This window comes from Papaver somniferum, unplaced genomic scaffold (assembly GCF_003573695.1).
Source record: "Papaver somniferum cultivar HN1 unplaced genomic scaffold, ASM357369v1 unplaced-scaffold_99, whole genome shotgun sequence".
In the NCBI taxonomy this organism is placed as follows: domain Eukaryota; kingdom Viridiplantae; phylum Streptophyta; class Magnoliopsida; order Ranunculales; family Papaveraceae; genus Papaver; species Papaver somniferum.
In genome coordinates this window covers 8329251-8349591 of record NW_020653081.1, presented here as the reverse complement: position 1 = coordinate 8349591, position 20341 = coordinate 8329251, and the positions used below count along the sequence as shown (strand labels likewise).

The following is a 20341-nucleotide window of genomic DNA, read 5'->3' as shown; positions in this document are numbered from 1 at the left end:
ATCCTCTCATTGGTGCAGCAAATGAAATAGTCATGCTCATGAATGTCTTATCTGCACATTTAGTAACCAACCATTAAATAACTGAGCACCACTTACAAATAAATGAATCAACCATGAATGTCTTAACATAATGTATACCTCTTTTCCCATAAGTGTATTTAGCAACAGACCCTGGATTAGTATGAGCCACCATTGCACAAAAGATGGGTACATCCTTGTAGCTGTCTTCATAATTACCAAACAGATCTTCTAAAAAAGATTTCTAGCCTTCCATGCACAAATATAAGGTATATTGATGTTATGAGTTACAAAAAAGTCTCTTGCAATGTGTTTAGGCTTTGGAATTAAGGCCCCAGCTGTCTGCTTTAACTTCTCATGTACCACATCTTTTACGAACTCAGGATCCGCGGATCTGTTAAAACTCTTTGGATCCGCAACACAAGTGTGTTCTAGATTAACCTTCCTAACAATAAAAGTAGGCTCATGCCTTTTTATGCTAGCATTTACAAACCAGTTACAGCCATACTCTTCCCTAAACCTACATCTCACTCTTAATCTTGTTTTGTCACTCTTATAGACCGTATACTGATAATTATGTTTTACACAGTAACCCCTAAGATGTTTCTTATAAGCACTCTTGTTATTAAAAGCATACTTTACCTCCATCTTAGTAGGATCAACAGGAGTCACCTCTTCTTCTACAGGGAATAATGGTTCTTCTTCTTCATCACTGTGCATATTGAACATTTCTTTCCACTTCTGGTAATCAAGCTTTGGTTTGGAATATTTATCATCATTTACTTCAGGACCATCATTATCCTTATCATTATTCTTGTCATCATTAGAAACTGCAATCAACATCAAAGTGTTAGTACATGTAAAAAATAAACAAAAAATTATAAACACTAAAGGGTCCATACCTTCTTCATTGTCTTCTTCACTACTGCTTGAATCACTGCTTTCATCTCCAACTTTGTATGTCTTGACAATATCTTCATAATCAATATCATTTTCTTCATCACTGTCAAAGATTGGTGGAGCATTTGGGTCTTCAATGGGGTGACATTCATCTACAGTAGTGTTCTCTAGCACCACATTGTCCTCATCATCACCATCACTATTGTCCCCTGCATCAGTCTTATCCCCTGTATCAGTCTTATCCCCTGCATTAGCCTTATCCCCTGCATCATCTTATCCCCTGCATCAGTGTTATCCCCTGCAGCAGTGTTGTTTACTTCATCAACCCAGTAATCATGATTAAAGTTATCAACTGGTGTACTGCTAGAACCAACAACAGTGGCTTGACTTAGGCAAGAAAAACCCTGAGATTCCACTTCATTTAACAGATCCATGAACAACAACTTCCTAGATGCTCCTCCATTTGAGTTTTCATTCTTTGATTGAGCATGCAACCTTGGTGATCTCCTTGTAGGTGATATCTTTACTGACTTTTCCTTTGAAACTGGCTTCTTAGCAATCCTCTTAGGTGCCTTCTTAGGAGTCTCATCAATTGTTACTACTGGTTGTTCCATTGCAGCCTTAATGAAGTCATTATCATTCCTAAATTCTGAATTCATTACACTCATTTGTAAACATATGAAGCCTTTATCATCAGGTACAGCATGCTCCCAAAACTTAAACAAGTCTTCATTTGTAACCAAATACTCAGGCAGACATGGGTCTATGGTCCAATATAAATTTGGAATTTCTGTTTCATCAAGATGCAACTTAACACGCAATATCTTCTCAAATTCCTTAAGGTCAATTCTATCTCTATCCATGTGAGGGAATAGCAAATTAAGTTTACTATTCACAACAAACACACTGATATCTCTATATGGATAATATGTATGATCACTGTAAATGAACAAACAAAATAAAATTCATCAAATTCCACACTTCACACAGAAAACCCCTAAAATAAAATTCATCAATTCATCAAACACACGAAATTAGGGTTTTAAAAATTCCACACTTCACACAGAAAACTCCTAAAATAAAACTCATCAAACACACGAAATTAGGGTTTGAAATCGTACCATATCTGCTTGTCCTTCCCCTTATTCTTCTTCATCTTCAGCCCCCAACCCTTTACTCAGACACTAAACCTAAGCAAAATCCCGCTGAAAACTGACCCAAACCCTAATTTCTTCCACTAGAGAACAGAGCGGACATAGAGCAAGAGAAAAAAAGTACAAGAAAGAGAAACAGAAACCTAAGAGAAAACCCCTAATTCAACTCAGAAAAACGAAATTAGGGTTTGCAATCATACCATATCTGCTGCTTGTCCTTCCCCTTCTTTTTCTGAATCTCGATCGCTCCCCAACCCTTTACTCAGACACTAAACCTAAGCAAAATCCCGCTGAAAACTGACCCAAACCCTAATTTCTTCCACTAGAGAACAGAGCGGACAGAGAGAACGAGCAAACCCTGGAAGAAAAATGAAACGATACAAAGTTGCAAACTGTTTTCAATCCCACGAAGGATAAAATAGTCATTTACCCTGTGCTACGTGTAATAATCTCGTGCTCGACATCTTGAGCCGTCCACATAAGACACGTGTAAGTAATCTGGACAAAGTCAAAAAAGTTTGACCAATCATGTGGGTCCAAGACGTTAGTGCTAACGGTTGTGGCATTAAATAAACTCTGAAAAAAACGGTGGCAGTTTCTTGAATCGGGATTTGCAAGTGTGGCAGTTTGTTAAAATTTCCTTAAGTTTTTACTACCGGCACATGTGGAAAACCTTATCCACCGATTATGGATGTCTTTTTATTCAAAAAACACTATTGTTTTGTAGTTTTTTTTATTAATCGGCACTTGTAGAGGACTGCATCCGCTGATTGTGATAAATCGCCCACAAAAATGAAGAATAAATGTTGATTCCGGATTAATGTTATTCATGAATCAAGAACATCAAGAATAACCGCTCATAAAAATGAAGAACACATGTCGATTTTTGGTTGATGTTCTTTGTGGATCGAGATTATCAATTCCATCGGCCGTTCGTGCAAGTGCCTTATCGACCGATTGTTCTTGAACCCCGAAACTTTCAAATTAAAAAAACTTCTTTTTTGTTTTGATGATCAATCCACACTTGTTAATTCTACACCTAACACGATTATTATAATTATCTGATTAATTAATACTAACTAATTAGAGACAAATTAGTCATTAACCAAAATTGATGGATAAGGGATTTTCAAAATCACTTCAAAAAATGACCCTATTTTAAATGATTGGGTAGGTCTTCAATAATTGAAGTAGGTCTCAGACTTAGAGCGTCCACAATGGACGACTAAACCCAAATATTTGGTCCAGTGGGTAGGCGTAGTGAGACGGACCATCATCAAAATTTGATCAAAGACTAAAACCCAGACCAAATTTGGTCGGAGAGCAAGACCAAACCCAAATATAGTCGGGTGTTTATATAATCCATGCCCCACCATCAGGCGGACGTATAGTCCACGCCCCACCCCAGGCGGACGTATAATGTTCGCCTGTTTTTTTTTTCTTTTTCTTTTGTGTGGGGCGTGGTTTATACCTCCGCCCCACTCTTTAAAAGTTTGCATTTGCATGGGGCGGGCTTAATACCTCCGCCCCATTTATTTTATTTTTATTAAATTTTTTTTTGAATTTCTCTGCATCGGGTGAACGTATAATCCCCGTCCCACACCAGGCATTGGTATAGTTCACGCCCCACACCAGACGAACGTATAATGTATGTCTGACCAAATTTAGTCTTTCCACCGTAGCGTCACACACCAGATTAAACCCAAAATTTGGTCTTTTTTCCCCTCTTCGGTCTTTGGTTATACTCGCACCACTGCAGTTGCTCTTACCGAGCTAATTTAAGGATGGTTAACTCTTTTTGGATGCCAGTAGGTTCCAACTTCCAACTAAATCGATGAAGAACCCAATGAGAAACCTACTCCACCTCTAACAAAGTCGGTCAGGATAATTTTCTCCCTCTTGATAAGTGTGGATAATTTGTTACAGTTATTCTCAATATAAATCTGGTTTTAATGTGGGACGCATCTGGAGACATGAAATTTGGCGATGAATACAACAGCCTAAGAGGTCATGCGGCATGGTTTTGCTTCGCATACAAGTCCAACTCCTGTGTTGCAGTTGATTTCTATAAACAAACTAGGTTATTTTAGGGAATTTGAAGCTATTTTTTATTGGCTTTTAAGGTCGAATGATTTTCTTTCCAGGATCTATTCAGAATAATTTTATTACTTGGCGGCATAACAAAATGAAGGATAAAATGCAAAATTATGAGAATTTTGCCATATAATATGTTCCCTCCGTTTTTAGGAAAAAAAAGATATCATCACTTTTCAATTTATACTATTTTTAGATTAAAATGTTCAATTTATACTATTTTTAGGCTAACATGAAAAAATAATAATATATTTTTTCCCAAAATCGGGGAGAGTATGTTTAATCACTCAAAAAGAATAGAACAAAATTATTTTCGTAAAAAATTCCAATGCTAAGTGAAAAAATCATTTATTACATAGAGACCATCGTAATTTGTCACTGTAAATTTAGATACTCTATTTACGGTGTTTTAACTTGTTTTAGTCGGAAGTATTTAACATCAAGTTTTTTTGGGCAGGCATTGTACCCATGGCCGGATTTGATGCCGAATTCCAATCCGGAAAATGGGTCATTTGTCCAAATATTCTTAAAACATTGTTCTAGTGGACGAGTAAAAATTATTATGGGTGAAATGGACAAAAAAAAATAGCAAGGATGAAACTGGATTCATCCCGGATTAAATTTAAAAAATAGCAAGGATGAAACTGGATGCATCCTAATGTAAATTAAAAATAAGAAAAAATATTTGAAATTGGGTAGGATGAAACTGTTTACATCATGGCTATTTTATCATTTTTGTCAATTTAAACAGTATCAAAATCTAGACGTCTTTTCAACCAGAAATTGTTGATTTTGGTCTTTTAAACTAATTTTGTGATTCCAATATTCAAACAAATTACAACATTGTTCCGCAAAAATTTAAGTTCTAGGCTTCTAGCTCGGTCCCTACCTCTGTGGATGTTTGAAGTTGTCGAGACCTCGGCATGTTACCATTTGAATATCGCCATGGACCTGACATTTCTATTCTCTTTCGCATTATATGTGGATCGACAATGGAGTCCTAGTCTGCGAGAAAAGTGCTTTACCTTTTCCAACAAACAAAACAATAACCATTATACTATTTGCCAAGAGGTAGTTTAATAGTAAGATCCGATCATAAAAAAGAGACAATTTTTTTTTATCCACTATTAGAAAGTTAACATGCTAGCGATCATAAACCATAAAAAACTATAAATATACACGTAAATAAAACACGTAAAATGGAAATAGCTAAGTTGTTATTAGTAGTTCGACTTCACTTCGAAAATTATCAAGGATTCAAGTCGGAATTTCGTAATGATTTGCTTTCTCCTATGAGAATCTGTTGTTCAATGAGTGACCCCTATCCCACCAATTCAATGAAACCAGTGATTACATTATTTTACTTTACGTCCAATTGGTGACTCGTGAAATTTGGCAAAATTCTGTAGCAATCTTAAAAACCAGCAAAACGCGTTCTTTTTAACAAGTAAACAAACCAACATTGGGTTTAAGAATTCCACTCAAAATTGCACAAAGTCATATATTGGTATTGTGTTTCAAAATATAGCGTATTTGTTTTTCTTCACCCATTTGGCCAACAAGTGGGTTTCAGCATGTCATTTCTTTTTAGTGATATAAAACTTGAATGATTGATACTCATTTAAAATGGGTCAAGTCAATAATGTTGGAAAAAAAAGGGTTTCACGAAGGATGAATGACACAGAGAAGAAAGTGTTGCACTCCAAAACTTTCAAGGCTTGTATAAATTTCTTTTAGACAAATATTTCTACCCTCCCAATAACAATTGACGATTACAACAGGTATGCGAAATATTGCCTTCAGGATACAATGAAAGCCCTGCAACGAAAACTGAATTCAAGGTTTGTACCCCTTGATTCAATCAAGAACACACAAAGAGATTTCTGATTTCTGATGATGCTTTTTGAAACAGAGAAAACAGATTGATTTTTCTTATGTGTTAAACGAAACTGGGAAAAGCTATTTATAAAGGGTTTTGCACCTGTTGGGAATAGTTTTTTTTTTTTATTCGCCAACAGGTTTCTATTCACGAACCGTCAGGTTCCTTCATCAACAGACATCAATGGTGTCTTTTGGATTCGAAATTTTCGAACAGGCTTTTATCGGCCAAATAAAACCTTCAGTTCAAAAAATTCTTCAGGTCGACCACAGCCTGGGGGGCGATGCCCCCCAGGACCCCCCTTTGGTTAGCGGCGTTGAAAATATTCCAACAAATAAGGCTGTCAAGGGAAAGACATGTTTATTATCCGTCCCTGCATTCTAGCTGTAAAAGATTTTTGGTTTGTTTTGCTTGTCATCACCTAACTCCATGAAAACTACGAAGTTATGAACTACTCCTAGTACATACTACATACTTATAGATGAAAGGGTAGCGTACTCTTTTGAAAGTCACTCATCATTGAACTCAAGAACCCAATTCCGTCGACATCCTATTGAATGCACGAAATCCACTGATGACTGGAAAGTCATCATCGTTCCATGCGGAGTCGGAGACTTTTTATTTGGGGAGATTTGTGAAATTATCGAGGATTTGGTGAAAGTGTTAAATGCATGCATGTCTACTCCAACGGATGCGACATTTCATGCATAAACTGATGCAACTTTTGTCATTGTTCGATATCTAGGATCTAGATCCAATCGATTCTATAATCAGCGGCTGTAAATTAGTAAATGATAACCAATTGAAATGGTTCTATTTTGTTTCTTGAGCATATTCCAATCATTTGGCTATTTGCACGTACAGTTTTGAGTTTGACGGAACTCATCTTTGTATTACGAGAAATTTGGTCAATTGTCCAAATATTTTTAAAACATGGTTCTAATAGACGAGTAAAAATTAATATGAATAAAATAGACACTAAAAAAATAGTAAGAATGAATCTGGATTCATCCTGGCTTAAACTTAAAAAATAGTGAGGTGAAATTACATTGCATCACGATGTAAATTAAAAATAAGAAAAAATATTTAAAAATAGGTATGATGAAACTGTTTACATCCTGTCTTGTTACATTCTCGTCCATTTAAACATCATCAAATTTTACATGTCTTTTTCACCGAGTAATTGTTGTTATTGGGTTAATTGACCAATTTTGTGTTGTATCATGCGGTCAAAAGCATTCCGGTTTTTTACACGCAAACAGTTCATTGTTGTATTTTACCAAATTCTTACAATTTTCTATTCATGAACATTAGACATTAGTACAAACACTCCTTTGCTTACGCGCACACACACAAACAAAATCTACTCTTTTCTGTTTTTACAAAACCTCTCTTTTAGTAGTTTTAATTTCATCACGCAACGTGCATTCCTTTCACACATTAACACAACTAAAAGGTCTCCAATATCTCCTCTCTTTTTTTTTGTTTTCATCTCTACTTTACAATGTAGTCAAATTTTTATCTGAATTTCACCTAAATAGATATTTCCCAGTCAGTCTTACACAGAGTGTATTAGCAAAAATAGAAATATCAAGTCGTATACGTGCATTGGCATGTACCACCCACTAGAGATAGTGTTTGGCCATATCTTCCTTCCTCCATACTTTTTAACAACCAATTTCTAGTTATAGAATTCCATTGTACAAGTAAGAAATTTGAAATCTAGTGGTTTTATGTAAGATTGGCAAGGCAAGGGCCACATGCGAAAGAAGTAGGCAGCAGGCATATAGGCACATATTGGGAAACTGTTATCTTTGAGGGGTTGGGGCGGCTAATAGAAGTGAGGAGGAGGTTAAATAATAAAGGCTGGGGTACAATAATAAATATGGCCTTTTGATGATACATTGAGTCACCTTGATTTTTGGGATGAAAATAAAGAAAACAAATATTGGTTTTCATTAACGCCTCCTCTTCACCGCACCGTTCCCTTGTTTTCATTGGCCATTCGTGTTTCCCATTCGCCACTTCTCAACCTTTCCAGCTTACATCTACCACTTCTCTACCCTCTTTAGTCTTTCCCCCTTATTTTACTAATTTTAATTAGCTACCAGTTGTTTATTCATTTATTCAAAATTAATCTTTTAGTTTTTTTTGTTTTCAAAGTTAATTTTAAACTCGAAATATGGATAGAATCTTCGGTTTTTTTTTATGCATGTAATTTCAAATTGCCACCCTAAAAACCACATGCAATATTATATGGTCTTGATTCTAAGATTCCAGTACTTTTCATCCATTGATATTTAGTTTTTTTAAATTAAATACCGAGATTCTTAATTTGGATTTTTCGAATTATATGTTGCTAATCTGCGACTTGGTCTAGTTAAATAATTGAATTCCTACTATTATGGATTTTTTTTTTGTCTTAAATCATTGCATTTTGTAACTTAGAGCGTCCACAGTGGTGCGACTAAAACCAAAGATCAAATACCATAAAAATGATCAAAATTTTGGTTTAGTCGGCGATGTGACGCTAGGGTGAAAGATCAAATTTGGTCGAGCGTAAATTTAATCACCGCATGAAAACGGACGAACATTTAAATTACGTTTGATTACAGGGGCGGATATTTATATTACGTTTGGGACGGGCGGATGTTAAATTAATGCCTCACGACATGCGTAATTATAAATTACGTTCCATATGAGACGGGTTTTTAATCTCCGTCTGATTAACAGGCGTAAACTCAAAGCTACGCCCGATGGAACGTACGTCAAAATTCCGCACGTAACAGGCGTAAATATAAATTACGTTTAGATGTGAGTATAATAAATCTCCGCCTGTTGGTTTTGACGGGCGTATAATATGTTTCCGCCTGTCGGTTGGTGGACAGAACCAAATCCGCTTGCTATGGTTTTCTCGTAGAGTGTCCTATTAACAAGAAGCTGCAATAGGAGATTTCTAGTAATACGTTAATGAATTATAAAGCTTCGGCAATGAGAGAGAAAGACTCAAGTTCAATCTCTAGGATGTGAGTTACACTAGTTTCCACATTGAGGCTGGATAACTCACTTGATATCGATCCCATGTTTGTTTGTAACCCAGTACTACACGTGACACATATAGCACAAGGGCACTGCGCGCAATGGCATCTAGCAGGAATGCTGATCTGCATAAATATCATCATATGTTTGTTTACGTTTGGGACGGGCGGAATTTTGTTCTACGCATGGAAGGGGCGTAAAATTATTTTACGCCTGAGTCAGGCGTGCTTTAAGACTCCGCCTGTTGAGAAGCGGATTATAGGTTTACGCCCGGTGAAGCGTAAATTTTAGTTACGCCCGTCTCAAACGTAAACTTGTATTCCGCCCCAGCAACGAACGGATAAATAATTACGCCCGTTAACAAACGTACTTCTTGTTTACGTCCAGAAACAAGCGGACTTTAAATTTCCGCCCGACTATATTAGGATTTGGTATTTGATCGCGACCAAATATGGTATGGGATTTGATCTTTGGATGGGATTTGATCTTTACTCCGTCCCACTGCGTTACGATCTCATCCCAAATTTTTGGTTATACTCACCCATTGTGGATGCTCTTAAGACCCCACTTTTGACTATACTATTTTCCCATAATTATTAATATTGCAAAAGAATGAAAAATATAAACAAATATCTAAATAATTTTACAGTAGTATTTTAGTACAAAATGATGCGAATTAGTAACAACTGTATATATCCTCTCTAAACAAATGAAATGAACATATACAACAAAGTTATCGAGATTCGTACTAGGTGTTTAAAATTCAAGGGCGTAATATAATTGCTGCATAGAACAGTGTCAGATCCGTGTTTGATTGATGTACGTACCTGATTGGAATAATAATAATTTTGCAGAATCCAATGGATAAGAATGTTCATTTTCCGCATAGAACATCGACTAAGATTTTGCCACATTTTGATTCACCGAGTTCCAATCTTATGGATAAGAATGTTAGTTTTCCGCATACAGCATAGACATAGATTTTGTCACAACTCAATTCAATTCATGGAGGTTAAGAAATCTGATTGATAGCTTGTTCCATCATCAGACACTCTACAAGACAACATTGCAACTTCGCAAGACTGTGAGGCTCCCCCGGCTCTTCGTTATTAATATAATCTTTCAGAAAAATGAAAAATGTGACTAAGGACTGTAGCTAGCATCAGCAGTAGAATTCTCATTCTGGATTTACAAGTGTCGGCCGATCATTCTTGATATGGCAATGTGTCCATGATTGACTTACCTACTACTGGCATTGAAGCAATGATAGTTTATAGTATTTAGTTACTGGTATTTCATGAAAAACGAGCAATAAAAGAACTAATTCTGGTTGCGACGAAGCTTTGCAAATCACACTTTCCCTCAACAAGAGTAAAATGATTAGATTGATCTGTCCAACAAAAAGAAGCGACGAAGATACTTACTGAAAAAGTTACTATTTAGACAACCATATCTGGATGGGCCCAAATGGACTTTTTGAAAAATCTCCTAGTCGCAAACCACAGTTGGCAATGGCACAAGGTATATGGTTATGATGAAGCTATATTTTTGATGTTAAAAAGAGGACAAAGTTGAGGAAACTGCCAATGAAAACTTTGGGTGGTGCATCTTTTTCTGTTATATAAGTCTAGAGGATTGTATATTTATTTATGTGGCTATAGTTCGCAATTACAAATCACAGACCATAGTTTGCATGCACTGTAAACCACGGGTTCCTCATTTTTTTCCTAGTCGGCTGGCTCGGCTATTAAAATTTGTGACATCACCCAGTTAGATTAATTTCTCCCACCTTTAGAGCCATCTCTATCACAAGAGCATGGCACAAGCACATCCCTTTTCCAATGCATCTTATATAAATCCCTAACCATGCTCCTCATTTTTCTTGCAACTATCAAATGCTTGCAAAAGCAAATCGGAGAAAAAAGAAAACATAGATAGAAGTAGAAAGCAGAGAGAAAGTGAAACGAGAGGAGGAGCATTCAAAGAGAGATTTTTTTTTCTTTCTTCTTTCTTTTGATTAGTCTCTAATGGCGGCTTCTGTTGAAAATCGACAGTACAACAGTCGACTTGAATCAGGTCTAGCAGTTCGTGGATTTAAAACCAATCCCACTCATCGATCTGATTCGCCTATCCGTGGCTGTAATTTTCCCATGTCGACTACCGAGCGTCTTTCTATACAAGCAAAACCGGTCATTGAAGATTTATCTAGCGACGACGAGGAGGATCAAAACGAGCAGTGGAAAGATTTCGGCAAGATAAACAATGAGATAGAGCCGTCTGCTATTGACTCGAAAGATGAAGGAACCGCTGATAATTGGATTGAACGCAACCCTTCCATGATTCGGTTAACAGGAAAGCACCCGTTCAATTCAGAAGCACCATTAACTCGTCTCATGCATCACGGGTTTATCACACCTGTTCCTCTTCATTACGTTCGTAATCACGGAGCTGTTCCAAAACTTAAATGGGAGGATTGGACAGTTGAGATTTGTGGATTAGTAAAGCGTCCGTTACGTATCACTATGGATCATCTCATTAATGATTTCGCAAGCCGTGAGTTTCCAGCTACACTTGTCTGTGCAGGTAACAGACGTAAAGAGCAGAATATGATAAAACAAACAATTGGGTTTAACTGGGGAGGCGCAGGAGTATCGACTTCTGTATGGCGTGGTGCACGTTTATGTGACGTATTAAAGCGTTGTGGAATCATGAGTCGTAAGAAAGGTGCTCTGAATGTTTGTTTCGAAGGAGCTGAAGATTTACCCGGTGGCGGTGGATCTAAATACGGAACTAGTATAAAGAAGGAATTTGCAATGGATCCTGCTCGTGACATAATTCTAGCTTACATGCAAAATGGTGAACGTTTGTCTCCTGATCACGGATTTCCAGTCCGTATGATAATTCCGGGTTTCATCGGAGGAAGAATGGTGAAGTGGTTAAAGAGAATTATCGTCACAACTCCAGAATCTCAAAACCACTACCATTTCATGGACAATCGGGTTCTTCCTTCTCATGTCGACGCTGAACTGGCCAATTCTCAAGGTATCCTAATTACTTTTTTACAGTCTGTTTTGTGTCAGATTATACTTTCCTTTAAATAGTACGACAAAAATATAACAAAACCAGAGAAGATTATATACTGTCAGTCTGTTTTCCCTAAAATGAAAAAATCTTATCCCCAGAATCTAACTCTTGCCTGTGTTTTCTTACTATACAGCATGGTGGTATAAGCCAGAGTACATCATCAATGAGTTGAACATAAACTCAGTGATTACAACTCCTTGTCACGAAGAGATTCTTCCGATAAATGCTGCAACAACACAAAGAGCTTACACATTAAGGGGATACGCATATTCCGGTAAGTCTTCGTACAGAATCTTCTTCTGTTGGAATCTTTAGTATTTCTCATAGAAAGAATATACGATGATGATACTAATACTATTAAGGTTCATGCACTTATTACTTTTTGACCCTACTAACTCTTTCCTCTTTTATTCTAAAGTCTAAACCATCAAATTTGCCGGTTTTCTCCCTTTTCTTTTAGTAGTTTATTGTTAGTTGAAAGTAAGTAGTAAATAATAATTAGCCATGTAAAGTGAGGTCGACTGCAAACATTCAACCATGACAAGTGACAACAACCAAACACATCGCTTTAGTACTTAGTCGTTGATGACAGCTGAAATCCAAATTTTATTTCGCTAACATTCAGGATATTTTTGATCGAAATTTCCATTCAACGTTCAAGATTATTGGTTTCATTGTTCCTTTCAACTTGTTATTTGACATTTAGAAATTTCATATTCATAATAATTTCGTACTCAAGCTCAACACTCAAGCATGAAAGATGCTTTTTTTTCCAAATCTCTTTTGTGAACCATGTGAAAGGAAAAGATGCCTTAGTTTTTGTTGCGAGATTAGATCCAATAACATGGGATTTTTGGGACCTACTAATTTTATTAATAATTAGCTTCTTAATCGTGCTTTAGTGTAGGGTTTGTCTACTGTTTATGACTTTTTATTTTCAGTGGTTTAAAATATCACGACTATTTTAATCATATTTTTTGTTTTACTAAACTAAAATGTTTAATGTTTGCCACTAACTTTTTGCTTGCGTACTAGTGTTTGGTCGAAATACGACTTACATAGACAAAATGCACGTGTCTACCATCACTGGAATACATTTATTTTAGCTGTCGTTAGATTTCTAAGCAATTACAAGTAGGGGGGATCCCTTATAAGTAAAGGTCACCCCTCGAGTCAAAGATCAAAATCTAGTAAATTACAGGAGCAACTTGGTCACATACATAATGAAACATCATATCGCACTAAAAATTATTTTTGACATTTTGTCGTGGTTGGAACGTACAAGACAGACTGGAGTCTGGACCATCTGACCTGACCTTTTATAATTCCTAGAAATATTTTTCCCTGATAGAATTTATTTTCTTATGATAAAGATGAGTTTTGCACTGAAATCAAGCCTTTTTCTAGATTTTTCTTTGTCTCTATTACCGGAAACTTGGGAGCCGTGATACCTCCACCAACCCCAAGAGCCAAGGATAGTTAGTGTCCCCCTGATGTGGTTGGTGGTCACTACGGTATATTCGTATCAAAATTAGAAACTTTCGTTGCTGTTGATTTTGCAATTGGCTTGGTAGAGTCTAGAACAGATAACCTGACCGCAATCAGTCACCGGTACAGTCTAGGACGACAAAAACACTAAATGCACAAAGCTAAGGATGAAACATGCTAAGTACAAAATTATACAACGGAGTTGATGATTTGTTCAGAGATTTTGATAATGAATTTTGGAACTTTCTGAAGTAATATTGACAGTTATTTTTCTTCTTCTGGTGATTTAGGCGGCGGTAAGAAGGTAACTCGTGTCGAAGTAACAATGGACGGCGGAGAGTCATGGTTAGTGTGTACTTTGGATCATCCAGAGAAACCAAACAAGTATGGCAAATATTGGTGCTGGTGTTTTTGGTCACTAGAAGTTGAAGTTCTCGACTTGCTTGGTGCCAAAGAGATTGCGGTCAGGGCTTGGGATGAAACTCTAAACACTCAACCTGAAAAGCTTATCTGGAATGTCATGGTAAGCACTCGCAATATTGATGTCTAGATCATCAATGATTTTCTTTTTTGCACGACATTTACTGGAGCATGATTTTAACTCTTGTTTGTAATGTTTCATGGTTTCCAGGGTATGATGAACAACTGTTGGTTCAAAGTGAAAACAAATGTGTGCAAACCACACAAAGGAGAAATCGGTCTAGTTTTCGAGCATCCGACTCAGGCTGGAAACCAACCAGGTGGATGGATGGTTAGACAAAAACATCTTGAAAACTCTGAAGGTCCACATACCCTCAAAAAGAGTTTGTCCACTCCTTTCATGAACACCACGTCAAAAATGTATTCAATCTCAGAGGTGAAAAAGCACAACTCGCCTGACTCGGCATGGATCATTGTTCACGGACATGTTTATGACTGTACCCGGTTCTTGAAAGACCATCCAGGTGGTTCCGATAGTATTCTCATCAATGCAGGTACCGACTGTACCGAAGAATTTGATGCAATTCACTCTGACAAGGCCAAGAATTTACTTGAAGATTTCAGAATCGGTGAACTCATTGCAACTGGTTACACTTCTGACTCGTCATCTTCACCAAACAACTCAGTTCATGGTTCGGGCAGCTTGAGTCACCTTGCTCCTATCAAAGAAATCGGCATTGCCAAACCGGTAGCTCTAGTTGGCCGAGATAAAATCCAATGCAAACTTATTGCCAAGACCTCGATTTCTCATGACGTTCGTGTCTTCAGGTTTGCATTACCTTCAGCCGATCAAGTCCTTGGGTTGCCAGTTGGGAAGCACATATTTGTATGTGCCCACGTTAACGATAAGCTCTGCATGCGTGCTTACACTCCGTCAAGCACAGTTGATGAAGTTGGTTACTTTGAGCTGGTCATTAAAGTCTACTTCGGCGGAGTTCACCCCAAGTTCCCTAATGGAGGTATTATGTCTCAGCACTTGGATTCTCTTCCTCTTGGTGGAACTATCGATGTCAAGGGTCCTTTAGGACACATTGAATACACTGGCCGTGGTAATTTCACTGTTCATGGAAAACACAAGTTTGCCAAACGACTCGCAATGCTTGCTGGTGGCACAGGAATTACACCAATATATCAAATTGTACAAGCAATATTGAAAGATCCAGAGGATGAAACGGAGATGCACATCGTATTCGCAAACAGGACTGAAGATGACATCTTGTTGATGGATGAACTTGATTCTTGGGCAGAGAAGCACGAAAGGTTGAAAGTATGGTACGTTGTTGGTGAAACATTGAGGGAAGGATGGAAGTACAGTGTAGGGTTCATAACTGAAGAGGTCCTGCGGGAACATATTCCTCCGGCATCGGAAGATACATTGGCGTTGGCTTGTGGACCACCACCTATGATTCAATTTGCAGTGACTCCAAATTTGGAGAAGATGAATTATGATGTGAAGAATTCATTGTTGGTGTTCTGATGAATCAGCTGAAACAACAAAGAGGAGCACATATATGATCAAATTTAAGAAAATGATAAGGGGAGGACAAATTATAAGGGAGTTCTCATTAGTTTATTGTATATAATTAGTGTTGAAGGATGTAATGGGTTTAGTATGTTCTTAAAAGTAAGGGGATTGTTAAATGTTAGTCTGTTTAAATTTTATGTAGAATTGAAAGCAAAATGTGGGAATGGATACTTTCTTTCCTCAATATTTATGATCATTATATATTTTACTCCCTCAATATTCATTCATTAAGCAATGCAAAGTTAATTACTAATAAGAGTAAATCAAGAGAAGAACCTTCTTTTTGCCAGTTTAGCGCATCAAGTCTAAGTTCTCCGATCGTTCCGTAGTTTAGCCGGACTGGATCCGTCACTGTGTTCGTCCATGCTCAGGCATTGCATTGCTTGTGCATTTCTATTTTTTATTTTCTTGCACCTTATCTTTGTTAGGTAATTTCAAAGCAAATTTTGTTAACTTGTTAATTCCTAGTGGCTTGTAATTGTATTAATTATATCAAGAAACAATAAAGCCTCACGCAAGCAGATCTCTCGCAAAAAATAATCGGCCTTAATATGATGGGTCTTTACGGACTTTAAAGTGAAAACTAGGTTGTCATATTCATGTGGGTTCTACATTACCCAGCCAGAAAATGTATTGGTTCCCATGTCAATGCCGCATAACCCTGAAAATATCTTTGTTTTTCGAAAGGGACTCAAAAAAATGGAGTAATCTTTTTCATTAACAAATTTATTACTACAGTTCAAAGCGCACCGTTAAATTGAGGTATGCGCAATATTATAAAGAAAACCTATCAATCAATGGAAGCTGGAATACATCCATTCACCAAATACTAACTAAAAGGAAAAACAATTCGAAAATTTATAGTTTAAGTTAATGAGATTCATAAAAAAAGTGATGTGCAATGAAAATTAACAACTTCTAAACTTTTTCCTAGTGTGTGCATGGTTTGGGGGTCGTCCTCTAGACTCACTATAGAGGTTAAAAACTGAGCTATCAGTAGATAGAAACTTAAAAAATTAAATAATGCTCGAAATTAAATTAGTGAGATTTGTTAAGCAAAGATCAATGTAAAGTACAAAGATTCCATCAACTTTAAACCTGATTTGTTTTGTTAATTTTTTTTTTTCCATTTTTTGCTCATCCATTTGCAACAATTTAAGCACTAATCTATGATACCCAATGTTGTAAGTTGCTTTAGGTTGTGGTCCATTTGACAGAGGAACCTATAAATATAAATTTCGCCTAGTCAAATGTGAAAGAGAGCTGTCAAATGGGGGATGATGAAGAAAGGGTCTTGCATTGCCAATCACTCAATCAGTGTACACCATTGCAGGAGGGAGAGGCTGAGAAGATAGGGATAGAAGTTGGGTGGATAGTTTCAAAAGCAGTATGTTAGTATTATGTTTTCAGGACAAGTGATGACACTCATAGACATAAAAATTATTAGATATGGCCAAACAACTTATGTTTCTTTTATGAAAATCATTGAGGAGCATTTCATGATGAAGAAGGTATTACAACATAAAACCATTTCAAACCTTGTTTATTTTTATCATTAACCGACGAATGATTAATTAACAAATTTGCTTCGTAAAATATGTACTAGTTTAATGGTGGTCCAAAGATATGGTAGCAACATGTATGGTTCTCATTACGTATTGGTTTATTAATTAAGCACAAGACTTGCAATATCCGTACCTAATTATATGCCTAAACTTTATTCGCAGAAGAAGATTGTAGTATTAGTAGCTTTTTAATGTATAAAAAATTTCACAATTACGAGAAGACGACTGTACGGATACGAACAGTTCTTGTATGGACGATACGTATCATCACCTGTCTCCATATACGTATCATCACTTGTTTCACAATTATTATAATTAGTTTATAGAAATGTATTAATCTCCTGATAATCTGCTCTTACTTTCCTGCGAATTGTAAACCATTTGATAATGACTAGCAAGAAGTTTTTTTGGTTTGCATTTTCAGAAACCAAAAGCATAAGTTGTAGATATGCAACATCACGTATTGAACCTTTCTGCAATATGAAAAGGTTGCTTCAATGAATTTGCTGCCTTGTATTAAGAACTGTAGATCATCATTGCATTGCTTACCAAGACCCATACAAAGAATGTGTATGATAGCAGACATAGACTTTGAGCTAGAAATTAAGGTGAAAGCATCATTCATCTAATTGTAAGCCACACTCAGCCTGACATTCATACAGGATGATTACAGGGACATATAATGTAAGACTTGGCGACAATGACAATTCCCAATTGAACAATCCTTTTCCCTACATACGTCATATGTGAAAAATACCAGAATTACTAAAGGGAGATTAGCTTTTTGGCGCAATTATGACATTTAGGCCTAGTTTGGTAATGCTGCGGCTTTTATAAAAGTGCATTTCTGATGTGCTGTGTAAAAAAAATAGTTAAGTGTTTGGTACACTATATACTAAAAGCTAAAGCTGATTTGAAAACACAAAATTGGTTAATTAACGCAATAACGATAATTCCTGGATGAAAAAAACATGTAAAATTTGATACTATTTAAATGGACGAGGATGTAAACAGTTTCATCCTATCCATTTTCAAATATTTTTTCTTATTTTTTGTTTACATCAGGATGCATCCAGTTTCACCCTCGCTATTTTTTAAGTTACGGTATAACCCGGTAAGTTTGATTGCAGCTGCCCTTGTCTGATCTGCAAGTCGTCCGTTAGTTTTAAAGTCAAGATTTTTAGCACTCAATCTTCTGATGATAGCCTGATCATCGACACTTACTGAATATTTCCATGTTTATATTATGAACCGTTGGAAAACAATATATATTAAATTTTTTGAAAAGCAGCAAGTGAAGATTCATGATATAATAACACACGGGTTGTACTGGTTCAACATGTTCTACTATCACGAGGAAGAAATGGAGACCCAGATTCAAAGTAATGCACAGTCAAACAATGCTGGGGATAGTTCTCATTCCTGGTGCCCTCCTATTGTAGGGTGGATCAAGATTAACGTGGATGCTGCTTGGCGCATTGGAGGTGCTGCTTGTGCTGTAGTGGCTAGGAATTCTCAAGGTAAGCTGCTTTGTGCTGGAACCGATGCTGCAGACTTCCAGAATCCCCTTACTGCTGAAGTGTCAGGTTTTGTTTTGCCTCCAAACTTTGCATGGAAATAAACTACCAGGTGTTGATGGTGATTTTTAGTTCAGGGTTAAAATTGTAAAACCTCGCATTTAATAGGCCGTCACTCTGCAAAGAGACAGAGCCATGTAAAAGTGACGAGTGTTCAACCTCTTCACCAGCGTATTTATTGAGCAACATATATTCACATGAAATTTACCCAGAATGGTGCATGTAGCAACAATCCCAGATATTCTGTAAATTTTGGCACATTGGCTGTATTATTCAGTTAATATAAGTTTCTTTGAATGCTTTCTGTACTATGTTCCCCGGCTGAACCCTTAATGTTGATATGGCATGACAATTTGTGTTCACTCGCAGCAGAGTAACACGAAATTCCAAGTATCAAGGTTAAGGTCCTTGCATAAAGTATTCAATCGGAAAGCATACTGCTCTCTGGAAATGAACTTAAAGAACTCTGTGTCAACACATAGAATTCAATCAATTTTGTGATAATTCACAAGATTCAGATATTACTATGACTAATTTGCAAAAATTAGGGTTTTGCGCCCTGCGCAGTATATTAGACCTTGCCTGTCGAAATTAAGCCTACGTGAACTAGGTAATTAATCCGCCATGGATTAGTAGGTACAAAATCCTACCCACAATCAGAAAACAAGGAATAAAAGGATCCACGGAATAGGAGCAGCAACAAAGGGAGGTGTGGCCATGCCATAGGCCAGCCGGCGCCACTTGCAAGTGGCCACACCCCATGGTGCTTGAACCGGCCCCTATTTCCCGTCGACCAATCAGGTCGCCTTAAACCCGCCACACGCACATGAGTTGTGGCTGGGCCCATACTTGCCGGACCTATTTCCCATCGACCAATCAGGTCGCTTTAAATCCTCCACACACACACTGGAAGTGTGGCCACATCCATGCTTGGCCGACCCCTCTTTTTAATCGACCAATCAGGTTGCTCTAAACCTGCCACAGTATCAAAAGAGGCAAAATTGCACCAGATGGTCACGATGCCAAATTGGCTTTCCAAAAGTCGCGCCAATACGCTAATTGGCATGCCAAACATGCCAAACGTGCCATTCCGCTCCGGCATACTAGTGACATGCCGAACATGCCATGCCTCGCCAAAATGCTAATTGGCATGCCAAACATGCCAAACGTGCCACTTTGCCACAGAAGCATGCCGAATGTGTCAACGTACCATAAATAGCGCGCCAACGTGCTAACCGACTTCTTGTTCGTGGCTAAACGCCATAACATATTCCAATTAGGGTATTCTAAACACGGCTCTGCCTTAGTGGCGTTAGTCGAAACCCTAATTTCTAGTCGTGGCCCAATTACGCTACTTTGGCCCTACAACATGCCATGAGCCATGTGGGATCCGCCAAACCCTAAAAACGGTGCCATTTTATAATCACCCGTGGCCATCCTTGTGCTTGTGGTTATTCCCATATTATGTTCTGCCGTATTTCCTTTAATGTGGCCATGGCACCGATTGCATAAAGCGCCACCGTGCCGCGGCCATACCA

At 37.3% G+C, this 20341-nt stretch overlaps 2 protein-coding genes across 2 annotated transcripts; one reads left to right on the top strand and one right to left on the bottom strand.

Moving 5' to 3' along the window:
• Nucleotides 1–249: 249 nt before the first annotated feature.
• LOC113346392 lies at nucleotides 250–2074 on the bottom strand. The gene is made up of 4 exons (XM_026589926.1): nucleotides 2040–2074; nucleotides 1280–1857; nucleotides 921–1181; nucleotides 250–848 (listed from the first exon to the last, which is right to left on the bottom strand). Exons 1-4 carry the CDS (start codon nucleotides 2072–2074, stop codon nucleotides 250–252), a joined length of 1473 nt encoding a protein of 490 aa, XP_026445711.1.
• Nucleotides 2075–10956: 8882 nt separating this feature from the next.
• On the top strand, nucleotides 10957–15878 carry LOC113346441 (nitrate reductase [NADH]-like). The gene is made up of 4 exons (XM_026589984.1): nucleotides 10957–12126; nucleotides 12302–12442; nucleotides 13947–14179; nucleotides 14288–15878. Exons 1-4 carry the CDS (start codon nucleotides 11112–11114, stop codon nucleotides 15611–15613), a joined length of 2715 nt encoding a protein of 904 aa, XP_026445769.1. The 5' UTR covers nucleotides 10957–11111; the 3' UTR covers nucleotides 15614–15878.
• Nucleotides 15879–20341: the final 4463 nt, after the last annotated feature.

What these genes read in the sequence shown, in the direction of transcription:
- LOC113346441 (XM_026589984.1), top strand. Translation starts at nt 11,112, where the DNA reads ATGGCGGCTTCTGTTGAAAATCGACAGTACAACAGTCGACTTGAATCA. An exon ending in TGAACTGGCCAATTCTCAAG is followed by an intron (nt 12,127 to 12,301) that starts GTATCCTAATTA and finishes CTTACTATACAG; the next exon opens with CATGGTGGTATAAGCCAGAG. An exon ending in AAGGGGATACGCATATTCCG is followed by an intron (nt 12,443 to 13,946) that starts GTAAGTCTTCGT and finishes CTGGTGATTTAG; the next exon opens with GCGGCGGTAAGAAGGTAACT.
- LOC113346392 (XM_026589926.1), bottom strand. Translation starts at nt 2,074, where the DNA reads ATGAAGAAGAATAAGGGGAAGGACAAGCAGATATG. An exon ending in CACTGTTGTTGGTTCTAGCA is followed by an intron (nt 1,182 to 1,279) that starts GTACACCAGTTG and finishes AAGATGATGCAG; the next exon opens with GGGATAAGGCTAATGCAGGG. An exon ending in TGAAGAAGACAATGAAGAAG is followed by an intron (nt 849 to 920) that starts GTATGGACCCTT and finishes TGTTGATTGCAG; the next exon opens with TTTCTAATGATGACAAGAAT.